Source organism: Bos javanicus, chromosome 26 (assembly GCF_032452875.1).
Source record: "Bos javanicus breed banteng chromosome 26, ARS-OSU_banteng_1.0, whole genome shotgun sequence".
NCBI lineage: Eukaryota > Metazoa > Chordata > Mammalia > Artiodactyla > Bovidae > Bos > Bos javanicus.
The window spans coordinates 27126551-27151652 of record NC_083893.1 but is presented as its reverse complement, the minus strand read 5'-3'; the positions used below and the strand labels follow the sequence as shown (position 1 = coordinate 27151652).

Here is a 25102-nt window from a genome sequence, read left to right as displayed (position 1 = left end):
CTAGAAAACAGGCAGTAGAATGAGGAGGAGAAAATGAAAAAAGGAAGAAGAAACAACAAAAAAATAATATACAACTCTGCCAAGGCACAGAATAAGAAAGATCTTTGAGCTTTAGGAGACCCAGACTGTTAAAAACTTCCTTAGGTTTGGGAGCTGGTAGCAGAGAGGAGATAAAAAAAGATTTTAGGTTGTGAATACTTGGAAAGTGACAGTGTCACTGGAAACACAGCCTAGTGATTAGAAAAGAGATTTTTTTTTTTTCCCCAGCAGGGTTGTTGCAAATGTGGAACAAGTTCAGAACTGCAGCCCCAAATGGAATGTTCCTGGTAAAATACATTATATAGGAATAAGACATCCAGGGTAATCTGGGCTGTATTTTTAGGACTTTTAGATTGATTGCCTGGAGGGCTCAGCTGGGATTTCTTTCCCCTGAAGACCACATTGTACAGTTAGATAGGGTGTTATAGGTCATGGTCCACCTGACTGCAGAACCTCAGGATTGGGCTCCCTAGAGGCAAAATGTGAGCTGAGCCTGTAACAAATCCTTAGGCCCCAAGGGACAGCCTAGTGTTTCATGGAGAGAAACCATGCCTTCTCGATGGGTTCAGTTGGCAGCTTCCTACTGGAGCTAAGCTGCAGCTGCCCCAGGAGACTCGACCCTGCTTCCTGCTCCTCTGCACTGGTTGCCACTTTCCATATTCAGCAGTGCTGAATGCCCTCCACCCAGCCAGCTGGCTGGGGCCACCCTCTTCTTTGTCCCCGACTCCTGACAAAAACTTCAGTGGATCCCACATTCCAACTCAAGATCAGAAGCTGTACAAGTGTGTGTGTAGGATGTCTTGTGTGTGTGGATGTCTTGGATCATTTAACCCTTCTCTGCTGCTCACCCACAGTGCCAGGAAGACAACAATTCATTCGTAGATCAATTGACTTCAACAGGCATTCACTGGACACTTGCAGTGGCCAAAGGATTTTGTTGGTTAAAATAAGAAATACAAGAATAAGGCCAAAGGAAGGTGATTGGGGTCTAGAGGTCCGCGGTATTCTTCAGGAGCATGTGAGCGGTCCGCAGTATTCTTCAGGAGCATGTGAGCAGTCCGCGGTATTCTTCAGGAGCATGTGAGCGGTCCGCGGTATTCTTCAGGAGCATGTGAGCTCCCTGGATTTGAATGCAAACCTTTGTGTTTGCTTCCTTTGTGCCCTTTTCTTGGGAAAGAGTCTTCAGTTTGCATCAGAATTTCAAAATCTGTACTTGACCCCAGAAAGATTGACGACTAAGGATCTAGTTGCTCCCGGTATTGACCAGCTGGTGATACTCCGTTCCCTATGCCTACGTGTGAGTCAGAACCACAGGCAGCTTCCACACACATGTGTTGGTCCCTCTGTTCTTATAGATCAGCTCCTAGATCATGGTGATTCCAGTGTACGGTTTTGTAGATTTTTAATATGAGAAGTGAAGAGAAATAGACAAAGGCCTTTGGGATAAGCTGTGTTTTAACTCATACTAAATTAGAGATAACTCATGCTGCAGTCCATGGGGTCGCAAATTGTTGGACATGACTGAGCCACTGAACTGAACTGGAAAGATATCCAGTATATGTTCCCTAATGGGAGAAAAGAAGGCAGGAAGGCAGAAATGGACAAAGTGCCCCCTTCCTGGGCAAAATGTGCCTAAGAACTGGAATGCCTTGTCTCATGTTTTCCAGGAGTTTGCAGTGGTTTGAGAGACATTATAACAGCCTCTCTATCAATCTGTGGTGACCTCACCTTAATAAATATCCCAAACTGTTCAAGTGTAAACGTTTAAGTTTAAAAAGTGAAGATGAATCACTTAGCATCGTTTTTCTGCAATGTGGACTATGTAACTTTCTTGAAAAAAAGGAAGAAAGGGAAAAAAACCATAGAATATTTTCCTTGTACCAGTTGGGGGCAATCCAGTACTACAAATGTGCAAGTGAGGGAAAAAAAAAGTACACGAGAAAGATCGTTTGTAATGTTGCTGCTACTGCAGGAACTGGTGTCCTTTCTTCCCAAATTAATTTTTCTCAGGCCTCCGAAAGCCATAGCAACAGAGCAGTGCTGAAATGACCAATTGAAAATGCCCTCTTTCTTATGTAATGGCAAGTGCCCTCTCATAAATAATCCCTGGGTCAGGTGGCAAGTTAGTCTCACAGTCTTCCGAACTGCAGGGCTATGACGTATGTGACCAGTGGCTGACTAAAGATTGCCACCTGGGTGCTCTCTTGGCCAGGGCTATCCTGCTCTGTTGGTATAAAAGGCCATCCACTAAGCCCCCGTGTCTAAGTATAATAGTAATCATTTCTTTGAATACCATGGATATTCTCACGTTTCTCTGGTAATGTGGTTTATAATAATACCTAAGCCCATGTACTTCTGGCATTGTTTTGAGTAGAACAGTAAAGTAAGATCTTTCATGCCCTAACTTCAAAGTGCTGCCTGATATTTCAAGTGTTTATTGATTGTCTTTTTTAGATTCTATGTGAGATTTTACAGAAGATGTAAAGCAGTACTTGATGTTTTCTCTTTATTTGTCAAGTGTATCTCTTAGGGCGATAAAACTCTGCATACTCGATGACATGATCCAGGATTGTGCGTGGTAAATAAGCTGTGGTAAATCAGAGAAAGCAAGATCTGATAGGTTGCAGTTGTCAGGAACATTTTCATGGACACATGGTTTGACACCTCTGGTTATCCTGTCTCAGCATCTGCCTGAGTGTTGGTCAGCACTTCCTTGGGGCCTCTGTAGCATACCATACCCTCGCTAATCTTCCTCTTGGACAAAAGGCAGCCAAGTTTTGGGGTCTGACTGTTTCTTCTTACAGGGGTGGTCTTTTTACCCTTATGGAACATTGCAGAGTAAGAATTCCATTTTTGAAAGCTGTACATGAAATTTTCATGCAAAGCCAACCATTTATTATGGTCATCATTCCTTGGGAGTTTACTCCCTCTGTTGGCAGTGATGGAAATACCCTATTGTGACCCATTGTGTCATTTCACCAGGGTTTTGGGGGCTTTTACTTCTGAGTTTCATTTTTAGTTTGTCATTTACTCTATCCCATCTAAATGTAATCACTGCATTTCTGTCGCTCTCCGAATATCTGCTGGCTGAGACTTACAGAGCAGAATGAAAGTAATAACAGAGGTACATTGGTGATTTCAAAAACTCAAGTCGATAAGATTAGAAAATAATCTTCCTGAGAGATGAAAAGTGACGTGGGTTCAGTCACAAACTTGTCGTTGTTGATGATTCAGTACAAGGACAATTTTAAATGAAATTTGTGTGAGATTTACTATCCTGTTTGGTTTTTTTTTTTTTTTTTAAACTGTTGATGTCTTCATCTGAAAACTTGATGGAGTTTTGTATGCACAAACAAGTCCCTTAAATTTTTGTTTAAATTGTTGTCATTTGCGTGTTTCATCTACAAGAACTTCTATGTTGAATTACACTGAATCTGATAATACCCTTACACAGACATTATGTCAGTTGTCTGGCGGATGTAAAGACAGTTCCACATGTCATACAGCTTCTTCTACAGAACTGAGACCAAGGCTTCATATGACTAAGAGATGCCAAGTGACTTCTTCAGAGCACCTCCAGCCTGGCTGTACTTTCTGTCCAATCTCAAACCCCATTTCTCCTCATTGGTCTTACCCAACTACCTGTTGTATTACAGCTCCACTCTTCTGCTCCTTTTCTTTGTTACTGATACTACTCAGACCCGAAATGTCTTTTATCCCTCTGAGCATCTCATCTGCAATTCAAATCCTACCCACCTTTGCCTCAGTCGCCATTTTCTCCTTGAAATTCCCCCTCAACCGAAGTTAAATGTAGGCTCCTATCCCCTAGAATTTCATATTTTGTCTGTATTTATCTCATGGCTGTTAAAATATATTCCTTTATGATAATCAATAGAAAGATCTTAAATTGTATACTCCTCAGTGGCAGAGACCAAATTTTAGTCAGTGTTAAGTCTTTCATAAAACTACACCACATGTTTTGCAGATAAAGTATTAAAATGTTTGTTGAACGGCCAAACGGCAGTTATTTCAGTAGACTAGACTTGAAATGAAAGTGCTCTCTCCTTCAACAGTTTGGCAGGTGTCTTATACTTAGTGGGCACCAGATATCTGTGGAATGAAATACGGGCGGATGGATGGGTTCATGGATGGGTGGATGGATGGGTGGGATGATTGAATGAATGGATAGGAGCTCTGAATCTGAGTTTTAAACGACCATTTAGATGGTGTACTTTCATGATCCTCATTTCTCCTCTTCTCAGCCCTATTGCTCCCTACACCTTCACCTTAAGGTCTCTGAGAATCCCTACACATCAGGGATCATCGCCAGCAGAGACACAGCCCCCAGCATCATAGTGGCTTCAGGTAAGCAGCTTGCCTGGTCTGCTCACTGCTATAAATTGTATTTATTTTAAGAAGCCCAGTAGCTGTGCTTGGAACTTAATGAGCAAGCTAAAAATATTTTTGAAAGGCACCTAAGCCACTGACCCTGAAGCAAGTATGCTGAAAAACCCTGCTCAGATAGAGTGTTTGCAGTTGAAATCCACCTCAGGCAGTGCACACTGCCAGCACAGCCCGTCGTTAGCTTTTGCAGAAAGTTCTCTTCACTAATGGTGATGTGCTCTCTCCAGGTAATATAGGTTCTGAGTTGTCAGACAGTGACATCAGCATGTTTGTTTCTTCGGATGCGGGAAACACTTGGAGACAGGTAAGAAAGTATCCTGGTTAAGTTACTGGTGTTTAAATGTGTTAAAAATTGTCCAGATTGTTTCAGTTCTGGGAACTTATTCAGTCACACATAAATCCTAAAGCTTCTCAATGTGTTTATTCCCTTATTTGTTTTATTCATGGCTTACAAAAGTTCTGAGTTCAGCAAATATTTATGAAATTTGATTTCTTTGTGTGATAAGTGAGCCTTTGCGTGCGTGCTCAGTCACTTTCATCATGTCCGACTCTGTGCAACTCTATAGACTGTAGTCTGCCAGGCTCCTCTGTCCATGAGATACTCTAGGCAAGAACACTAGAGTGGGTTGCCATGCCTTTCTCCAGGGGATCTTCCCAACTAAGGGTTCAAACCTGGGTCTCCTGCACTGTAGGAGGATTCTTTACCATCTGAGCCACAAGGAAAGTCCTAAAAAAATGACACTTTATCACAGCCTATATGTAAGAAAGTTTATAAGTAACAATGAAACAAAATTAGATATGACTGAATTTTCCCCTTAAAAGAAAGCAGGAAATCTAGAGAGTTTGTTATGTAGGGAACATGAAGCCTGGAAGGGAGATTACCTATCTAATGCCGGGTTGCCTCCGTAAATTCCTCTTGCCTTGAAGTCAGAATAGAGGAGAATGCAGTGATTCAGAAAAAGCCATTACCCAGGTGGTGCTCTGAGATGTTTAAAGCTCATATGCAGAAGACAGAGTAATAACCATCAGGGCGCATATGTTCGGGAAAGTAGGAATGGAATCACTTTCAACCAGTGTGTTTAGCTTAAATGCTTCCTCTTTCTTCTGAATGAAAATTAGATACTCCTAGCTTATAAAACAGGCGCTTAATGAGGTTTAGCAGTCCTAACAAAATAGGTGCCTAATGCTTGGTTGTTACACTTCAATAAATATGTTTTAATAAGCCACTGACATTTAATTATCATACAATAACTAGCACCATAAATTGAAATCTAATGCACAGGTAATCACACAGCAGTGAGAACACTGCGCTTTAAATTTTAGGCAAAGATGTCCATGTTACGGTCTAGTTACCCTCTCCTAGCTTCATAATCTGCACTGTGATTCACATGTTTTGAGAAGAGTGGGGCAGGAAATAAACTTGCTTAAGAAATTCCAGGGGTTTTGATCTTGGAGATATATATGCTCAGTCACTCAGTCGTGGCCAACTCTTCGCAATCCCATGGACTGGAGCCCTCCAGGCTCCTCTGTCCATGGAATTTGCCAGACAAGAATGCTCAAGTGGGTTGCCATTTCCTTCTCCATGGATATATATAGGAACATGCATTATTAAGCTTCCTATGGACAATAGTTAGAGAGCCAGGGTCACATTTTTTTCCTTGTAACATCCCAAACAAAGCAAATAAGTCTCTCCTATAGTCCTGGGTACATCTTGAATGTAAGAAGTAGACAGAGTGGAAACAATTATGTCTATAGTGCAATCACAGACAAGGCTATAGTAACAGAGTGACTGTGAGAAGACAAGATGCATCTCGTATGGAGAGGACTTAGAAATTGTCTCTAGCCAGTCTTCATTTGACCTCAGATTCCTCTCTCCACATACAGAGAGAGACCCAATGACAGTGTACCCAAAGGTATGATTTCGTTTTGATCAGAATTGCTCTATGATTGGCTAGAGAATCCGTGAGTTGAACAGGAACATCTGTCCCCTGTAACACTTGGAAACTTTGAAGTAATTGCATGTGGAAAGGACACTGTCATTTGCTCTGTCCTGGCATCATCCATTATCGTCTACCTGGTCCTAGGCAAGTCACCACTTCTTTCTAAACCTTAGTTTTCTCATCTGTGAAAATAAGAGTATTGGAATAGTGTGTCTCCAAGGTTTCTCTGATCTAAAGATGTGACCCAATGTAACAGTTGCACAAATGTCAACATAATCATAAATGGAACCCAACAGAGCTCACCACAAAATGACAGGAATAGAAATATGAACACATGACTCTTAGTTATTATTTAAATTTCTCTTGTGGAGCGCCTAAAATCATTTTCTGGAACTCCAGTGGCACATGTCACCCACCTGGGGAAGCACTGTTCGTAACTGTGTCTCTCCACAGATTTGGGGGAGCCCAGTTCTATCATGGGGGCTCATGGAGAGATTATTTTGCCTCAAATGAAGACTAATTCTCTGAACCCTGGGTGTGTGTGGGTGGGGGTGTGGTGCTGTGTATGTGCTTTTCCTCTTCCAGATCTTTGAAGAAGAGCACAGTGTTTTGTATCTGGATCAAGGTGGAGTCCTGGTTGCTATGAAGCACACATCTCTCCCAATTCGACATCTCTGGTAAAGGCACCTGTTGCCCCTAAATCCTGTACCCAGGACTGGTTGCACACAGCTAAGACCAGTCTAAGTCAGGCTGACACACTATAACCGTGCTTGTAGTAAATTGTCATGGTCTGCTGGAACATAACTTATACCTTTGCTTTATTATAAGAAGCAAGAGGAAAGGAGAGAGAGAGAGAGTGAAAAAGAGAAAAGGAGCTTGCATGTGTCCTTTAGAGAGCAATTATACATGGTTTTGGAATGTGACAGCTCCCCTCTCCCCTATCAGTACCTCCAGCGCCTCACTCTTTCAGTACAGTCATGGGTAGAGTGGTTGTCAAGGATAATCTCTGAATAGCTTAATTTCTCACAGCCACCTATCCCAAATATTGTCTCCCGAAGTTTAATATTTGCATTCACTCTGTTCATTCTGCACAGAGATCAGCAGTGCGTGTCACTTCTGCTCTGATCGCATTTGGCCTCATTTTTGCGGGCGGGAAAGGGTGGTTTTCTGAAACTCTCCCTATAGGTCTTCTGTAGATGAACATGCAAGGCCTAACTTCCAGAGGGGTTTTCAATAGATTCCTTTATCTGTGTGTGTGAAGGTGGCTCTCTGCACAGGTGAGCTCGTTCACAGTCAGAGGCTTGATTTTCCCTCCAGGGTTGCTTACTTTGGTGGACCAAAGGGAAAGCTGCAGAAATAACAGAACCAGAGGCTCAGCCTGAGGGAAGGCAGCCCAGAGAAGGGCAGGGGAAAGCAAACATCCTGTATGACCATCAGAGTCGCAGAGTCCTCGCTTACTTTCAAGAGCCTGTTCTTCTGCACCCAGTCACTCAGGGGGTCAACCAGGATTTGTAACAATGTACGAAGGATACCACTAAGGGTTTGATCACGTGGAGGTGGCTGATTTAAGTCCATCGCAGTGGTCTCAGAAGGTGACTGTTCTCAGAATCACCTGCAGGGCCTCCTGCTAGATGACAGCAAGGTTTTAGAGAGGGTCACATTGAGATCTAAGACCTAATAAGATATCCAAATTTAAAAAAGTTCTATCAGCGACTTATCATTCCAGTTTCATTCAGCTCTCCACTGATTGATGTTATAATACATCTGGGCCCCAAATCACTTGGCTAGCTGTATATCCACCTTCTAGTGTAATTAAGAACACTTATTCATATCAAAGGCTCACTTTGACAATGCCCCAGGTACTTCCAAAATATATTCTGTCCTCGTTGGTAGTATCTTTTCTTTGAAAGGATTTTCTTTTGAGATCCGATGACTATAATTTTTTTTTTTTTTCTGTCATCAGGTTGAGTTTTGATGAAGGGAGATCTTGGAGCAAATACAGTTTCACATCTATTCCCCTTTTTGTGGATGGGGTTCTGGGTGAACCTGGGGAAGAGACTCTCATCATGACGTAAGTGGAAAACCGTGTTGTCTTCTAGTCTTCATAGAAATCCAGAAACGTGTGGTTTTTAGCTGAGCCTGTTCGCCTTGCTGCTTTCAGTTTTAAAGTTGCTAGCAAAGGCAGTGCATCTGACTTCATGATTCCCTAGCAAAGAAGAAAGAACAATGCACGCATCCATTCTCTTGGCTCTCTGCTAGCTATTAGGAGACCTGTACTGTGGGCTGGCAGCAACGTGGTGCAGCCTCTTTCTTCCTATACTGAACGAGCTTAGGGAAATTAAGTGATTTTTTTTTTCAATAGAAGATAAAGCTATCAATTTAAAACTTTAATAATAAACAGGCTTGATATACAGAAAATCACAGGCATATAAGAATGATTTCACTTTAAGACAGAACACAGAGCTTGATCACACCCCCACAAAGGATGTTATTTTTCCCTGGCTCTTTACCTAACCCAATTGTGAGGCATATTAGGGGAACCATGAGAACAGTCTGTTCTTGTGAAATTACATTTGCGCTCATTCCTGTCTGGAAAGTGATGATCATTAATTTGTGAAAGGCTTGATTAATGGCTTGCCTGCCTGTGGGTTTCAAAACATGAGCTTTGAATTTGAAATATGAAACTCTGATTTTTCCTTCTTCTGGAAAATCAGAAGTGGAAAACAAAGAGGGAAGATTTTTTTTTTAAATATAGTTTATCTCATTTAATTCTTTTTTTTTTAATTTATTTATTTTAATTGGAGGCTAATTACTTTACAATATTGTATTGGTTTTGCCATACATCAACATGAATCCGCCACAGGTGTACACGTGTTCCCCATCCTGAACCCCCTCCCACCTCCCTCCCCATACCATCCCTCTGGGTCATCCCAGTGCACCAGCCCTGAGCACCCTGTATCCTGCATTCTCCCAAATCATCCCACCCTCTCCCTCTCCCACAGAGTCCAAAAGACTGTTCTATACAACTGTGTCTCTTCTGCTGTCTCGCATACAGGGTTATCGTTACCATCTTTCTAAATTCCATATGTATGCGTTAGTATACTGTATTGGTATTTTTCTTCCTGGCTTTCTTCACTCTGTATAATCGGCTCCACTTTCATCCACCTCATTAGAACTGCTTCAAATGTATTCTTTTTAATGGCTGAGTAATACTCCATTGTGTATATGTACCACAGCTTTCTTATCCATTCATCTGCTGATGGACATCTAGGTTGCTTCCATGTCCTGGCTATTACAAACAGTGCTGCGATGAACATTGGGGTACACATGTCTCTTTCAATTCTGGTTTCCTCAGTGTGTATGCCCAGCAGTGGGATTGCTGGATCATAAGGCAGTTCTATTTCCAGTTTTTTAAGGAATTTCCACACTATTCTCCATAGTGGCTGTACTAGTTTGCATTCCCACCAACAGTGTAAGAGGGTTCTCTTTTCTCCACACCCTCTCCAGCATTTATTGCTTGTAGACTTTTGGATGGAAGCCATTCTGACTGGCGTGAAATGGTACCTCATTGTGGTTTTGATTTGCATTTCTCTGATAATGAGTGATGTTGAGCATCTTTTCATGTGTTTGTTAGCCATCTATATGTCTTCTTGGGAGAAATGTCTGTTTAGTTCTTTGGCCCAATTTTTGATTGGGTCGTTTATTTTTCTGGAATTGAGCTGCAGGAGTTGCTTGTATATTTTTGAGATTAGTTGTTTGTCAGTTTCTTCATTTGCTATTATTTTCTCCCATTCTGAAGGCTGTCTTTTCACCTTGCTTATAGTTTCCTTTGTTGTGCAGAAGCTTTTAATTTTAATTAGGTCCCATTTGTTTATTTTTGCTTTTATTTCCAATATTCAGAGAAGAGGGAAGATTTTAAAGCAGCTGATCCTGTCAACAGTGAAAATTTTTAAATCAAAGTAAACAGTTGGTACATTTTCTGATTTTTTTTTCTCCTTACTTCTTTTTTCTTTTTTTGACAATAGAAAAGAGCAACAAAAATTAATATGCCTAACAGTTACACTTTTACCCAGTGGGTTAGCAATTTATTCTATAATTTGTCTTTATTCGGTTTTTATATTTACAAAACACAGATGAAAAAAGCTGACTGTAAAGGCTGCCTTGTAGCTTTTATTCACATTGGCAATAGGTGATTCAAACACTTCATTAAGTAGCTGAGCTTCTCTGAGTCAGGAAAGTAGAATGAACAGGGTAGGAAGTAGTTACAGCTCTTCAGCCTTGTTGCCTATTTCTTCTTGGGAATGGTGGGAAGATAAAATAGTATGGAAACCACAGGCCAGGTCGATTAAATGCGAGAGAACCTGAAGTGTAATCTTGGACTGCATAGGGGGCAAGATTTGTGATTGTTTTCTCATTTTTATTTTTTCTTTCTGGTCAACAGTTCTTGTTGTGGAGTATATAGCCGCAGGCTTTTAGTCTAACACCCCTGGGTTCTAACTCTACCAGTTCTTGGTGATTTGTCTTTGGTTTTTGCATGTTAAAACTTTTTCAGCCTCAGGTTACCCACAGGTAAAGTGGAGACAATAATAACAACCCTCCTCAGAAATGTGTTTTGGGGATCAAATAATACGACCTATATAGGATGCTTAGCATTGTGCTAACCTCGTAGTAAATATTCAACAAATGCTAACTGCGGTTGCACCTGTCAGCATTGCTATTATTGTGAGTATTTGTATCATCTGCAGAGTGTTTGGACACTTCAGTCACCGCTCTGAATGGCAGCTGGTCAAAGTGGACTACAAGTCCATTTTCGATAGGCGTTGTGCCGAGGAGGACTACAGACCCTGGCAGCTGCACAGCCAGGTAGGGGGACGAGTGTCCTGGGTGGGAGGCATGGAGAGTACTGGGGGAAGATAGTCATTCAAATGTAGGAATCAGGGTTCTCTGGGCAAAAACATCCGTCTGGTGGTTTCTTATGTGTCCTGGGTGCCATGGCAGTGAACAAACTCAACATTTATTGCTGTTGTGAAGTAATTCATGTTTTTATTGTACTAGGGTGTAATGAGATAAAATTCAAATGCGCTTGGCTTAGACTTACAACTCAAAACAAAACAGCAACTCAGCACAGAGATCCAAACATAATTTATCTGAGCATGTCATCTGGTTGCAGGGTGTGGGGGCAAGGGTGAGGAAAGGCTCTTCAATTTTATCTAGCAATGCAAACAGAGACATAAAACAGCAAAATTGGGCTGGGTGAGGAGTGCCAGTAAAATTCTTTCTCCCCACCACTGTGATTCCCTGGGATTAGGTACTGCTTTATGCCTCCTTCCAAGCTTCTTTTGTTATAAGGTTGTGGAATTAGTAGGAAAATTTCCTTCATCCTGGCCCCTCTGCTACTCTGCTCATATTGTCGATAGAATGCTTGGATAAAATATCTCTCTTTTGATTTCCCAAGAACTCATTCTGCCAGCCTCTCAAAGGACATTAGCTGGGGCCCTTGCTTGCAAAGCCATCACTATATTGAGAAAGCAACACAACATATACTCCAAACCTAGACTAAGTTGTATATTTATGTGTCGATGTGTAGTGCAGCTGGTTAAAGTGAGCTTGCTCAAGAAAGACAGTGTAGAGTAGCTTAGACAAAAGTCTCTCTGGTCCTTTGGACACACACACAGAGCTGGGTTTGACAATGGGAGCTACATCAGCTAGAATCACCCACTTTTCTTGGAGGCTCAATAATGAAAGGATTGCTCATTCACATAGCTGATATTTTCCCCTTTGGAGTGCATGGACATTGTAATATTCAAAGCGTTCATTTATTTTGTGGAGAAACACTGAATGTAGTGCTATTGGTTATCTTGTGCTGCTGCTGCTGCTAAGTCGCTTCAATTGTATCCGACTCTGTGCGACCCCGTAGAAGGCAACCTACCAGGCTCCCCCATCCCTGGGATTCTCCAGGCAAGAACACTGGAGTGGGTTGCCATTTCCTTCTCCAATGGTTATCTTGTAGAGGGATGTAAAATCAGTGCAGTAAAATTGTGTGGGCAGAGGCATAATAAACCGAGGCAAAATGGACCTTTATGTTTCTTAGCAATATTCTTCTTTCATATGCACATAAATGATCATGTGCCAATCTTTTATTACAGAAGAAGCCAACTTAATTACCATAGATTTGTTGGTAATACACTGTTACAAGCTGAGTCTTAATTACCTGTGTGTCCCTCATAGCCTTCTACTCAACACCTTGCCAAGTGAGGATTTGCTGAAAACAGAGTTCAGGATATTTTGACACTCTCTCGGTGCTTCTTAGGATTAACTTTGTCGTCATGTTCTGTAATAGGACTCTAGACATTGAAAAGAAAATGCTGTTAGCACAAAGCAGACTGCCCACGTCCAGATCACCCTAAGATTTGAGACCATCTCCCTGGACTGTCCTAGTGTGGAGTAGGGAAGGTCATGCCTATGGGTCAACAGTGTGAGATTCTTGTCTCCTTACAGGGGGAAGCATGCATCATGGGAGCGAAGAGGATATATAAGAAGAGAAAATCCGAGCGGAAATGCATGCAGGGAAAATATGCAGGCGCCATGGAGTCTGAGCCCTGCGTCTGCACAGAGGCTGATTTTGACTGGTGAGCTCGTGCTGTTAGCCCATGTAGTCACTGCATATTTCAAACCCGTGTGGGCCTTAAACGAAAGTTTACATTTGAATAGTTACATGCATAGATCCAAGTGATAAACCTCATGTTTGTGTGAATTACCACGTGGGGACATCATGGCTTACTGGTTATGTGTATGTGTGTATACAGAAAAAAAAAACAGGGATTTCTTTAGGCTTAAGGAGGACTCAGGAGATAGCTAGTAATTATCTTCACACATTTGACAGGTCTCAGGACAAAAAGAGAAGCCAGATCCACCCTGAGTCTCTTTTGACTGCAACACTTAAACAATAAGTGGATGTTTCAGGGAGCAAATGTATGTGTGTTCAAGATAAAAATCTCTCTAGAATCTAGGGTTCCTGGTAGTGAAATTATGGTCATTTAGGGCAGTGCATTTTCTGTACCTGGAGGTTTTCAATTAGTGGCTAGCTGACAATTGCTTATGAAAACCATGGAATATTTTTCTGAATTCAGTGCAAGGATGGAGTCACTGCCATTGCCATCTATGGCTTTATGAACCTAGCAGTAGGAGAGCCTTCTCCTTTTACCAGTATTAACCTAGTTTAAACTGGAAAAGGAGTGCAACATTTAGATGTTAAATATTCTCCGAGTGCCACAACATGTTTTTGGAGCTTTACTTAAGCAGAAAACTAGCTTGTGGGGCCAATGATGTGCTTGCTTTGTTCTAGTTTTGACTGTCAGATGAGGTTGAAAGATGATTGAAGCTGAATAGGTGGTAACCAACCCTCTTGATCACGTCCATCCCATTTTTGGTCTCGTTTTTTTCCTCCTCCTTTTTAAAATGTATTTATATGTTTTTGGTTTAGAGAAAGCAATTGCTAAATGTGTATGTCAGTGTTAATGATTGAACTTAACCAGCATAAGAAACAAAGACATTTACTTAAAAGTATTAGCTGGGTAGCAATCATCAGTCACATGTCTGATCATCAGAATATCAGTGATTGGGCTGAGATACTGTGTACATGCACATAACATTACTTAGAAAAAAGAAGCATCTCTCATGGTAGACCTCTAGGAGCATTCTCTGAATAAATAGTACTGGCCAGTCCTGGCGCATTGGCTGCCAGTACTCAGACCTATAACCCAAGGCTATTCCTGTCTTGTTGGTAGAGAAGGCAAGCCAAGAGGCAGTTCTGTCTCTCTCTGGGCTCTGATGGAGGCAGACAGAGCTTCAGTTACACTGGGACTCACAGGGAATTCTGCAGGGGCCTCCCCAGCCCTGACTTTCCTTTTAGTCAGCACAACACTGTTACAATGACAAAAATATTTCATCTCTGTCCTGCCTTTCAGGATTGACATCCTGAACTACATTCACAGGGAGAACTTGTGTGGAATCTTTGTCATTCATCACGTGCCTCTTTCGGAACCCTGGCTGCTTCTTTATTCACTGTATTCAAGGAGGATCCACACGGGGAGTTAACTTTTTATCTTAGAGCTTTGACTTTGGCCTTCCCAAACAGTGATTTTTTGGCAAAGGTGGTTGTCCCTGAATGGTCTCTCTCAGTTTGGCTCTCCCCTGGACATCCCTCTGCTAGATGACCTTGCCTGTTACTGTAATTTCCTGAAATGAACACAGGATGTCCTGTAGGCAGAGTCCCGGAAGTCCTTCTGCCCATGCTGTGTTGCACCAGAATCAAACCCAGCTGGTATGGGCAGAATTCTGAGAACCAACTGCCTGGTGCCAGGGCCCTGAGCCAGCCTAGTTCTTCTTTCCCAACCTTTGTGTGCCAGCATCTCGCCTCCATCACACAGGTGGGCCAGTTCATACCTGTGCTTTCCATCGCTCCCTGCAATTTGTCTGTGTGTGAGGAGGTGTGATGTGCTGCCATTCTCTGTGCCCAGCTTTATCTTTCAGAAGCCAAGAGAGTTGACTCAAAGGTTCCAGGAGGCAAGAATTCAAGGAGGCTGAGAGAAAACTCTTTGTTTTCAAACTAGAGAAAACTTAAAGCAATCGGTGGCATTAACTGAATAGGACAGAGTTTTCCTTTGGGGAAAATGCTCGCAACACTCCCGAAGTACATTGCCTTTCCTGCTGTGACTTTGAAGCAGATGGCTTGTGCACAGAGAGACCTGGCTCAGCTCTCCTTGGTAGATCCAGATGTCTTGGAAGAGCACCCCAAAGACAGCACTAGTAGTGAGGATTATGCTACGTGTGGATGCCTTAGGTTTTTCAATGCAGTTGACACGGGGTACTGGGCTTCCACCATTCTAGCTTTCTCAGGGCCCAAGCACAATCACTATTGTGTCTCCCCCTGATGAGAACAATATCTATGCTCCTGGCTGAAAGGTGTATAATGGGAATTACTGGGCACTGAGCTTTCATCTCTATACATATGTCTCTGTGGCTTCCAAGTTAGCATTTCTCAAAATGGATTCTGTAGAATGTTTTCTTGGGTAATTGATAGAAAGAAAGATTCCATTTTTGGAAAGGCATTGATTTAGTGAATGACTGTTTTCTTTTTACTAATTGACCAGGGTAGAAGTTGGCCGTGGACTGACTTAAATTGTTCTCAGTAATGTTGCCACCTACTGAAAGGTTTCTCTCATTTTTTTCCCCAACAGTGACTATGGTTACGAACGACACAGCAATGGTCAGTGCCTGCCAGCCTTTTGGTTCAATCCATCCTCTCTGTCGAAGGACTGCAGCTTGGGGCAGAGTTACCTCAATAGTACTGGGTGAGTGCCTGAAGCGTTGGCCTGAGGAGGTCATCTGCTGCTGCTTTTCAGCATGAGATGAACTTATAGAATCACTTCTGACCAAAGACCAGGTCTGTTTCATTATAGCACCAGTCTATTCGCTTTTGTTCATTTTAATCAGCACAAATTTGCATTAATAGTGCAAATTCCATCTGAGAATAAGATTCCAGTTGCAAATAAAGAAACAAAACAAGTCACTTGGATGAAGATAGCAATGATGATAATATACAGATTGCTTCATTTTTGGATCCCTATTTCACAACTATTTAATTACATGACACTACCTTTTACCTTGCAGCATCCCTGTGTGGAAGGTCAAACAAATATTTCCCATGTGCATTTCCTGCTCTATAGATGTGGAAACTAGAGGCAGAAAAGAAGCTCATTGGCTTTTCAAGAGTACGGTGGTGTTAGCAGGAATGTGTTCCATTTTCTCTCTATCCAGTCTTGACACATTGAAGACATGCATTCTGATCTTTATAAATCTGGAATCAGATTTGAAAATTTTGTGTTGAATGATACGTGCTGTGGGGTTTATCCAATATTATTTAAGAAATACCATAAAAAGGAAAACCGTGTGGTGACTTTCCCAAAATTGTAACTGGTATTTATAGACTCAGGAAACTACTGTGTGGAACTTATTTGGAATCTAATTCAAGCAATCTATCAAAGGACATTTTTGAGCCATTTGGGAAACCAGAACTATGTTCTGGTATTCATCAGGATTTTCCAAAGATATGCTTTTCTATCGCCAATTGGAGATATATATGTATATATAAAGAGATTTGTTAAAAGGACTGGGAGCACCCAGCTGTGGAGGTGGGCAAGTTCAAATCCTGATATCTATAGGGGGAGTTGGCAAGCTGGAGACCCAGGAAGTTAGACGGTTTGTTTCTAGGCACAGTCTGAGCACTGATGGTGAACCAGGGAAGCTAATAATATAGTTCCTGTCTGAAGACCAGCAAGGCCAAAACTGATGTTTCCATCTAAGTGTGAAGGCAAGAAGGAAGCCATTGTTCAGTTTGAAGACAGTCAGGAAGGAAAGGGCTGAAAGGAGAGGGAGAGGGAGGGAGGGGAAGCAGGCACTTATCAGTAGGCAGCACTCCTTGACAGCTGCCCTTCTCATTTCTCATGAGAGCTGCCTTCCAGAGGAGAGGACATTCATGTTCTTGTTTAGGTACTTTTGTATTTTAAATGTTTACTTTTTTTAATTTAAAAAATATCACCAAAATAACATATACTACTCTCAGAATAGTATATACTACTTGGTGGATATTACCTGAGAGCATCTCACCCTAAGGGATTTTTGTTGAGTTATCACATCTGCTGGTTTCATCTATTCCATTCAAACTTTTTTTCAGAAGGAGAGAAAGAAAACATAGACATGCACATCAAATGTTCTTATCTATGATTGAATAAATAAAGCTATGATTTATTTGCACTGTAACACAAAATTTGAGAAAAATGCAAGTAACGTTTTTACAGCAAATGGTCAGTGAGATCTTGAGCGTCTAGTACCATGTGAAAAATTGAAAAAGGCTGCTGAAATCACTCAACTTAATGGTGAAGAAATGCCAGAGAAAGAAGTTGTATCACCTGCATGTACGAACATGTTTAGACATTGTAAAGAGCACTGGGAGCCCCTGAAGCTGATTTCAGAATTGATTTTTTTTTTTTCACAGAGTTAGTCAAGGGAGTTATGCTATTCTCTCTTTGGTATTAATGAGAAGAGGCTGAAGTACAGAGGGGTCTAAATTTTACCAAATGCTACTGAAACCACTGTAATAAGGCAGAAAAAGAAGGTCTATGAACCCTTACTTTTCACTTTATTAAGAATGTATATATATTTTCATTTTATAATTATATACATGTATCAATGGCACCCCACTCCAGTACTCTTGCCTGGAAAATCCCATGGACGGAGGAGCCTGGTGGGCTGCAGTCCATGGGGTCGCTAAGAGTCGGACACGACTGAGCGACTTCACTTTCACTTTTCACTTTCATGAATTGGAGAAGGAAATGGCAACCCACTCCAGTGTTCTTGCCTGGAGAATCCCGGGGACAGGGGAGCCTGGTGGGCTGCCATCTATGGGGTCGCACAGAGTTGGACACGACTGAAGCGACTTAGCAGCAGCACATGTATCAATATTTACATGCATATTTAGACACACATATTTTTAGCTACTCCTAAACAGATTTCACCATTCCTTTGGTGAACTCAGTATGTGAAACCCAGATAAATCCTAATACATATAAAATAAAACATCAGAGATGAGTAATTTATATATTCTATTCAATGGAAGTTTTCATCTATGCTCTAAAAGATAAAAATTTCAATTATAAATGGTTCAGCAGTAGGTTTGTTGTTGTTTAGTTACTCAGTCATGTCTGACTCTTTGTGACCCCATGGACTGCAGCCCACCAGGCTTCCCTATCTTTCACCATCTCCTAGAGTTTGCTCAAACTCTTGTCCATTGAGTTGGTGATGCCATCCAACCATCTCATCCTCTGTCGTCCCCTTTTACTCCCGCCTTCAATCTTTCCCAGCATCAGGGTCTTTTCCAATGAGTCAGTTCTTTGCATCAGGTGGTCAAAGTATTGGAACTTCAGCTTCAGCATCAGTCCTTCCAATGAATATTCAGGATTGATTTCCTTTAGGATTGACTGATTTGATCTCCTTGTAGTCCACGGGGCTCTCCAAGAGTCTTCTTCAACACCACAATTCAAAAGCATCAATTCTTCAGCACTTAGCTTTCTTTATGGTCCAACTCTCACATCATACCTGACTACTTGAAAAACCATAGCTTTGACTCAGCAGTAGGTATCCAGATATATAAATGCTTGTCAAGGCAATTATGTTTATTAATCACAGCATCACTTCCTAGTGCTCCCCCTCCACTCCCAGAGGGTTGTTCCTGTCAGTGTCTATTACCTGAGAGCATCTCACCCTAAGGGAATTTTGTTATTACATCTGCTGGCTTCATCCATTCCATTCAAACATATTGCAGAAAATCATCAGCATTAGTGAGCTAGTTTGTGTAAAGGGGACATATAAATACCAGCCATCAGCAAGTAGGACAAAGGCCCTGCTCTTGAAAGTAGGGGGCTCACAGGTGGAAGAGTAACCACCCTCATAGCACCCTGTGGCCTAAGGTTGGGAGGAAGGGTATCAATCATAACCTCACTGATTGACATATAGTCTATACGTTTGCATCAGGAATAGGAAGACCCTTAGCTGAGACAGGGTCCTGAACTCATCCTCAAAGAAGACTCTGTACCATCAAATTTCCATTTTCAGGGTCTGTAGCCAACTCAAGAGTGAGTAAGAGGTAATATGTAAATGAAATTGAAAAAGAACTTTTTGCCTTTCTTTTTTTTTAACTTTATTTTGTATTGGGGTATAGCTGATTAACAATGTTGTGATAATTTCAGGTGAACCACGAAAGGACTTAGCCATATATATATATATGTGTGTGTGTGTGTGTGTGTGTGTGTGTGTGTGTGTGTATCCAGTCTCCCCCGAACTCCCTCCCATCCAGGCTGCCACATAACATTGAGCAGAGTTCCCTGTGCTATACAGTCGGTCCTTGTTGGTTATCCATTTTAAATACAGCGGTATGAACATGCTATGCTATGCTATGCAAAGTCACTTCAGTCGTGTCTGACTCTGTGCGACCCCAGAGATGGCAGCCCACCAGGCTCCCCCGTGCCTAGGATTCTCCAGGCAAAAACACTGGAGTGGGTTGCCATTTCCTCCTCCAGTGCATGAAAGTGAAAAGTGAAAGTGAAGTCGCTCAGTCGTGTCCGACTCTTCGCAACCCCGTGGACTGCAGCCTACCAGGCTCCTCCGTCCATGGGATTTTCCAGGCAAGAGTACTGGAGTGGGGTGCCATTGCCTTCTCCGAATATGAACATGTTCATCCCCAATTCCCTAACTATCCCTCTGCCCCTCCTTCCCCCCTACATAGCAACCATAAATTCCTTCTCTAAGTCTGTGAGTTTCTCTCTGTCGTGTAATTAATTTCCTTTGTATCATTTCTTTTTAGGGTCCACGTATAAGGGATGTCGTATGCTATTTCTCCTCCTCTGCCCTACTTCACTAAGTGTGAAAATCTCTACGTCTGTCCATGTTGCTGCAAATCTTTCTGACTGCCTTAATGCCACTCCAGCCCCTGATCCCAGATGCCACCTGGCTATATGTTGATTTGGTGGCATTTCATAAGTACAGATTCTCAATAAGGTGGTAGCCACTACCATGCTGCAATCAAACATTTAGCTTTTCACTTAGAGATATTTAATTACAAAAAGTATATACGTATGTTTTCTGTGTTTAAAAAGCAAATTTAGGTTATCATCCCAATCCTGGCCCCCTTTCCTACACGATATGATCTGTTTGATATGCATGTTTCTAAACACTTTCTTTTGCATTTGTCAGGGAATAATTAAGTGAAAAGATACACAAAATTAATTTGGTTGCTTTTATATGCAGTTTCCTACTAGACGTATTATTCTTTTATGTGCCTTTTTCATTCAAAAACGCATCTTAGACATCTTTTGATGTCGGAGTTTATGAGGCTTATTTCCATCTAATTTCTTTTTACCCCTTAGGATTCAGGCACCAGGAGTTATGTAGTAATCCCTTTCATGGACGTTTTGATCATTTCCTATTTTCTGCCGCTATAAACAATGCTACAGTTAGCTTTCTCATACTATAATACTTGTTATTAAAACCCTGCAACAATAATTTGAGTCTCTTTTGGCAGCTGAAGGTCTTTCTGCTAGCTGCTAAAGCAAATTCCACCCAGTCAGCTGATTCCTTCTTAGACCTGAGTATCTAGGCATTGCCAAATATCTCCCCCATAGGAGTGGAAACACCAGCTTCCTGCCCACACGCTGCCTGTGAATCCCATACGTGAGATATTCAGTTATATTAACTTCCGTCCTTCTTTAAAATACAAATGCCAGTGGATTCTGTAAGGGAACACTAGGAGGAAGGGTAAGCAGGATTCCCAAATTAAGAAGGTGTGAGGACATGAGTTTGGGTAAACTCTGGGAATTGGTGATGGACAGGGAGGCCTGGTGTGCTGCAGTCTATGGGGTCAAAAAGAGCTGGACACGACTGAACAACTGAACTGATTTGAGCCAAGTTACTACAGGCAAAGGAACAAGAGATGAGCCAGATGAAAGGGCCAGGCTGCTAGTTTTTCAGGGACAAGCTGTGATGTCAGATTAGTAGCCAGGCATTGGGGGAGATATTGGACAAAGCCTCAAGTCTCTAGGATTAAGGAGCCATAGTGCCCCTAAGTCTCTCTAGTGCCCATTTTAACCCATCCATGGGCATCTCTGGTTGTCAGCCCAGGATATGTAGTATTAACTTCAAGCTGAGATGAAGTGCCGAGGAGTCACAGGGCAGGGCTGGCTTGAGAGTTCTTGCCTCCGATAGATTTCACTTGTCATGTGCCTGACTTGCTTCACCCAGTCCTCACAACAGGGCACACGCTGCAGCCATGTAATCAGACTTGGGTTGAACTGGTCTGCAAAACAGCCATCCCTTGTCAATAAAGCTTAACAAGCAGATCTGCCAGTAGCATCTTTCTGCAAGTGTACTTGAAGGCATCCAGGCAAACTTCCCTTTTATTTTTGTTAAGCCCTCACTTTATAAACGGTTATGGCGGCTCTCACAGTCAGCTTATTATGCTGTGTAGATAGCCCTGTTCTCAGGTTCACTCCCTTCACCATGATGGAAACATCCTGGCATCAGTTGTTATTATGCCCAATAGAAATGCTCTTTTGAGGAGATGCCAAAATTGTTATCAGTTTCCGTGTATAGAAATGAATGGGTGTGCAGTTTCCTTTCAGCTCTTGGAAAGATCTCAGAAAGACTTAGAATAAGAGCTGAAATGGGTGTAAAGTATCCCTCCAGTGGCTGTAGCTACCAGTCCTTAGCTCTTAGCCCAGTGATGTAAGGTGTCCAGTGTCCACACCACGACACAGCGTGTGAGCACAGTTCTGCCACATTGTCCCTGCCGCTTTTCACCTGTTCCTTCATGCCTCCCACAAGCCACTCCATGGAAAGCCAGGAGGCTGGTACTAGGCCTTCAGTCTACTGTGGATAGAGAGTGAACTCTAAGGCAGGAGGTGTTGCTTGGTAAAGAACAGAGTTATTTTAGAATGAAACAATCTCTACCTTCATCTTTAGCAAGTCACTTCCTTTCTGAGCCTTAGTTTCCTAAACTATGAAATTTGACTATTTGCTGTTGGGGGCTGATTAAATGTGATGCTTTCTATGAAGCAGGCAGCACAGTACCTAGTGATAGTAGTCACTTTTCAAATTGTAAAACATCACCAACAGTTGTCATCTAAGGGCTCCTCTACAGTGAAGGTAAAAAGAGGGGGGAAATTTCCTTTTATTGTGTATCTATAGTCCAGACATTTAATACATAAGTCATGACAGTCCTGAGATCTAGGACACATTTAATCTCAGGACCTGTTTTGTCTTCTGTAAAACTTAAATAATACCTTGCATAGGCTCATAAACTCACAGAATTAGAAGCACTGTACTCCAAAATGCATATCTGCCTCCAAGATGACCCAAGGCAGATAAGGCATTTACCTGATTAATAAATGAGTTCCTTTTGTTTAAATAAAATGAAATCAGTATTCATCTGTGTGTCATCTGGCATTTAGTGCTGAAATAACTCCAAATTCATTTTCTCTTTGTTACTCCATTGATAACTATAAATATCTCAGTTTGCAAATACAAAAGCCCAAGCCTATATAGTTATACTATACATACTATATGGACATGAGTTCGAGTGAACTCTGGGAGTTGGTGATGCACAGGGAGGCCTGGCATGCTGCGGTTCATGGGGTCGTAACTGAGCGACTGAACTGAACTGAACTGATATATACTATGTACTACACATTTATACTATGTTCTTGGGCACGAACTTGGCAAACTCTGGGAGAACGTGAGGGACAAGGAGGCCTGGCTTGCTGCAGTCCATGGGGTCACAAAGAGTTGGACACAACTTAGCAACTGAACAATAACAATACTGCTAAGTTGCTTCAGTCGTGTGCTACTCTGTGCAACCCCAGAGACGGCAGCCCACCAGGCTCCCCCGTCCCTGGGATTCTCCAAGCAAGAACACTGTAGTGGGCTGCCATTTCCTTCTCCAATGAGGAAAGTGAAAAGTGAAAGTGAAGTCGCTCAGTCGTGTCTGACCCTCAACAACCCCATGGACTGCAGCCTTCCAGGCTCCTCTATCCATGGGATTTTCCAGGCAGGAGTACTGGAGCGGGGTGCCATTGCCTTCTCCGGAACAATAACAATAGCTATTTCAAATCCTAAAAGATGATGCTGTGAACGTGCTGCACTCAATATGCCAGCAAATTTGGAAAACTCAGCAGTGGACACAGGACTGGAAAAGGTCAGTTTTCATTCCAATTCCAAATAAAGGCAATGCCAAAAATGTTCAAACTACCTCACAATTGCACTCATCTCACACTCTAGTAAAGTAATGCTCAAAATTCTCCAAACCAGGCTTTAGCAATACATGAACCGTGAACTTCCAGATGTTCAAGCTGGTTTTAGAAAAGGCAGAGGAATTAGAGATCAAATTGCCAACATCTGCTGGATCATCGAAAAAGCAAGAGAGTTCCAGAAAAACATCTATTTCTGCTTTATTGACTATGCTAAGCCTTTGACTGTGTGGATCACAATAAACTGTGGAAAATTCTGAAAGAGATGGGAATACCAGACCACTGGGCCTGCCTCCTGAGAAACTTGTGTGCAGGTCAGGAAGCAACAGTTAGAACTGGACATGGAACAACAGACTGGTTCCAAATAGGAAAAAGAGTATATCAAGGCTGTATATTGTCACCCTGCTTATTTAACTTATATGTAGATTACATCATGAGAAACACTGGGCTGGAAGAAGCACAAGCTGGAATCCAGATTGCTGGGAATATATCAATAACCTCAGATATGCAGATAACACCACCCTTATGGCAGAAACTGAAGAAGAACTAAAGAGCCTCTTGATGAAAGTGAAAGAGGAGAGTGAAAAAGTTGGCTTAAAGCTCAACATTCAGAAAATGAAGATCATGGCATCTGGGCCCATCACTTCATGGCAAATAGATGAGGAAACAGGGGCAGACTTTATTTTGGGGGGCTCCAAAATCACTGCAGATGGTGATTGCAGCCATGAAATTAAAAGACACTTACTCCTTGGAAGGAAAGTTGTGACCATCCTAGCTGCTGCTGCTAAGTTGCTTCAGTCATGTCCAACTCTGTGTGACCCCATAGATGGCAGCCCACCAGGCTCCCCCATCCCTGGGATTCTCCAGGCAAGAACGCTGGAGTGGGTTGCCATTTCTTTCTCCAATGCATGAAAGTGAAAAGTGAAAGTGAAGTCTCTCAGTTGTGTCCGACTCTTAACGACCCCATGGACTGCAGCCTACAAGGCTCTTCCATCCATGGGATTTTCCAGGCAAGAGTACTGGAGTGGGGTGCTGTTGCCTTCTCCGGACCAACCTAGACAGCATATTAAAAAGCAGAGATATTACTTTGCCAACAAAGGTCCGTCTAGTCAAGGCTATTGTTTATCCAGTCATCATGTATGGATGTGAGAGTTGGACTATAAAGAAAGCTGAGTGCCAAAGAATTGATGATTTTGAACTGTGGTGTTGGAGAAGACTCTTGAGAGTCCCTTGGACTGCAAGGAGATCCAACCAGTCCATCCTAAAGGAGATCAGTCCTCGTGTTCATTGGAAGGACTGATGTTGAAGCTGAAATTCCAATACTTTGGCCACCTGATGTGAAGAGCTAACTCATTGGAAAAGACCCTGATGCTGGGAAAGATTGAGGGCAGGAGGAGAAGGGAACAACAAAGGATGAGATGGTTGGATGGCATCACCGACTCAATGGACATGAGTTTGGGTAATCTCCGGGAGTTGGTGATGGACAGGGAGGTCTGGTGTGCTGCCGTTCATGGGGTCACAAGGAGTCGAACATGACTGAGAGACTGGACTTAACTGATACTTATATATGGTTAAATCTTGTTTACACTGTTTCAGATCCAGGGAACTTGATATGAGTTCAGTTGCTAAATTAACTAGATCATTGCTTGTTTCATGCCAACCATGAAAGATTCTAAAATATAAAATAAAGTGGGCATTGGGCTGGTATATTGTAAGAAACAAAGATAATCTTATCAAGGAACAGATTTCTTTTTGCTTCTAAGCTAGAGATATTTCTAGATGTGTTTTTAAAAAAGTAAGTATAGAAATTTTTGTCTGTGAAGTTTCTTTAAAGGAGCCGTTAATCTCTTCTGGAATAATGTA

General features: G+C 42.1%; 1 protein-coding gene across 5 annotated transcripts in view; it reads left to right on the top strand.

The window, feature by feature from the left end:
* SORCS1 (sortilin related VPS10 domain containing receptor 1) overlaps positions 1–25102 on the top strand; it is a 574694-nt gene that overhangs the window by 459375 nt on the left and 90217 nt on the right. For all 5 annotated transcript variants that reach the window (XM_061403397.1, XM_061403398.1, XM_061403399.1 and 2 more), the window contains exons 11-17: positions 4302–4404; positions 4671–4747; positions 6969–7060; positions 8347–8454; positions 11129–11246; positions 12882–13012; positions 15623–15736. In XM_061403397.1, the coding sequence (XP_061259381.1) occupies positions 4302–4404; positions 4671–4747; positions 6969–7060; positions 8347–8454; positions 11129–11246; positions 12882–13012; positions 15623–15736 (743 nt within the window). The remainder of the gene's footprint in view (positions 1–4301; positions 4405–4670; positions 4748–6968; positions 7061–8346; positions 8455–11128; positions 11247–12881; positions 13013–15622; positions 15737–25102) is intronic.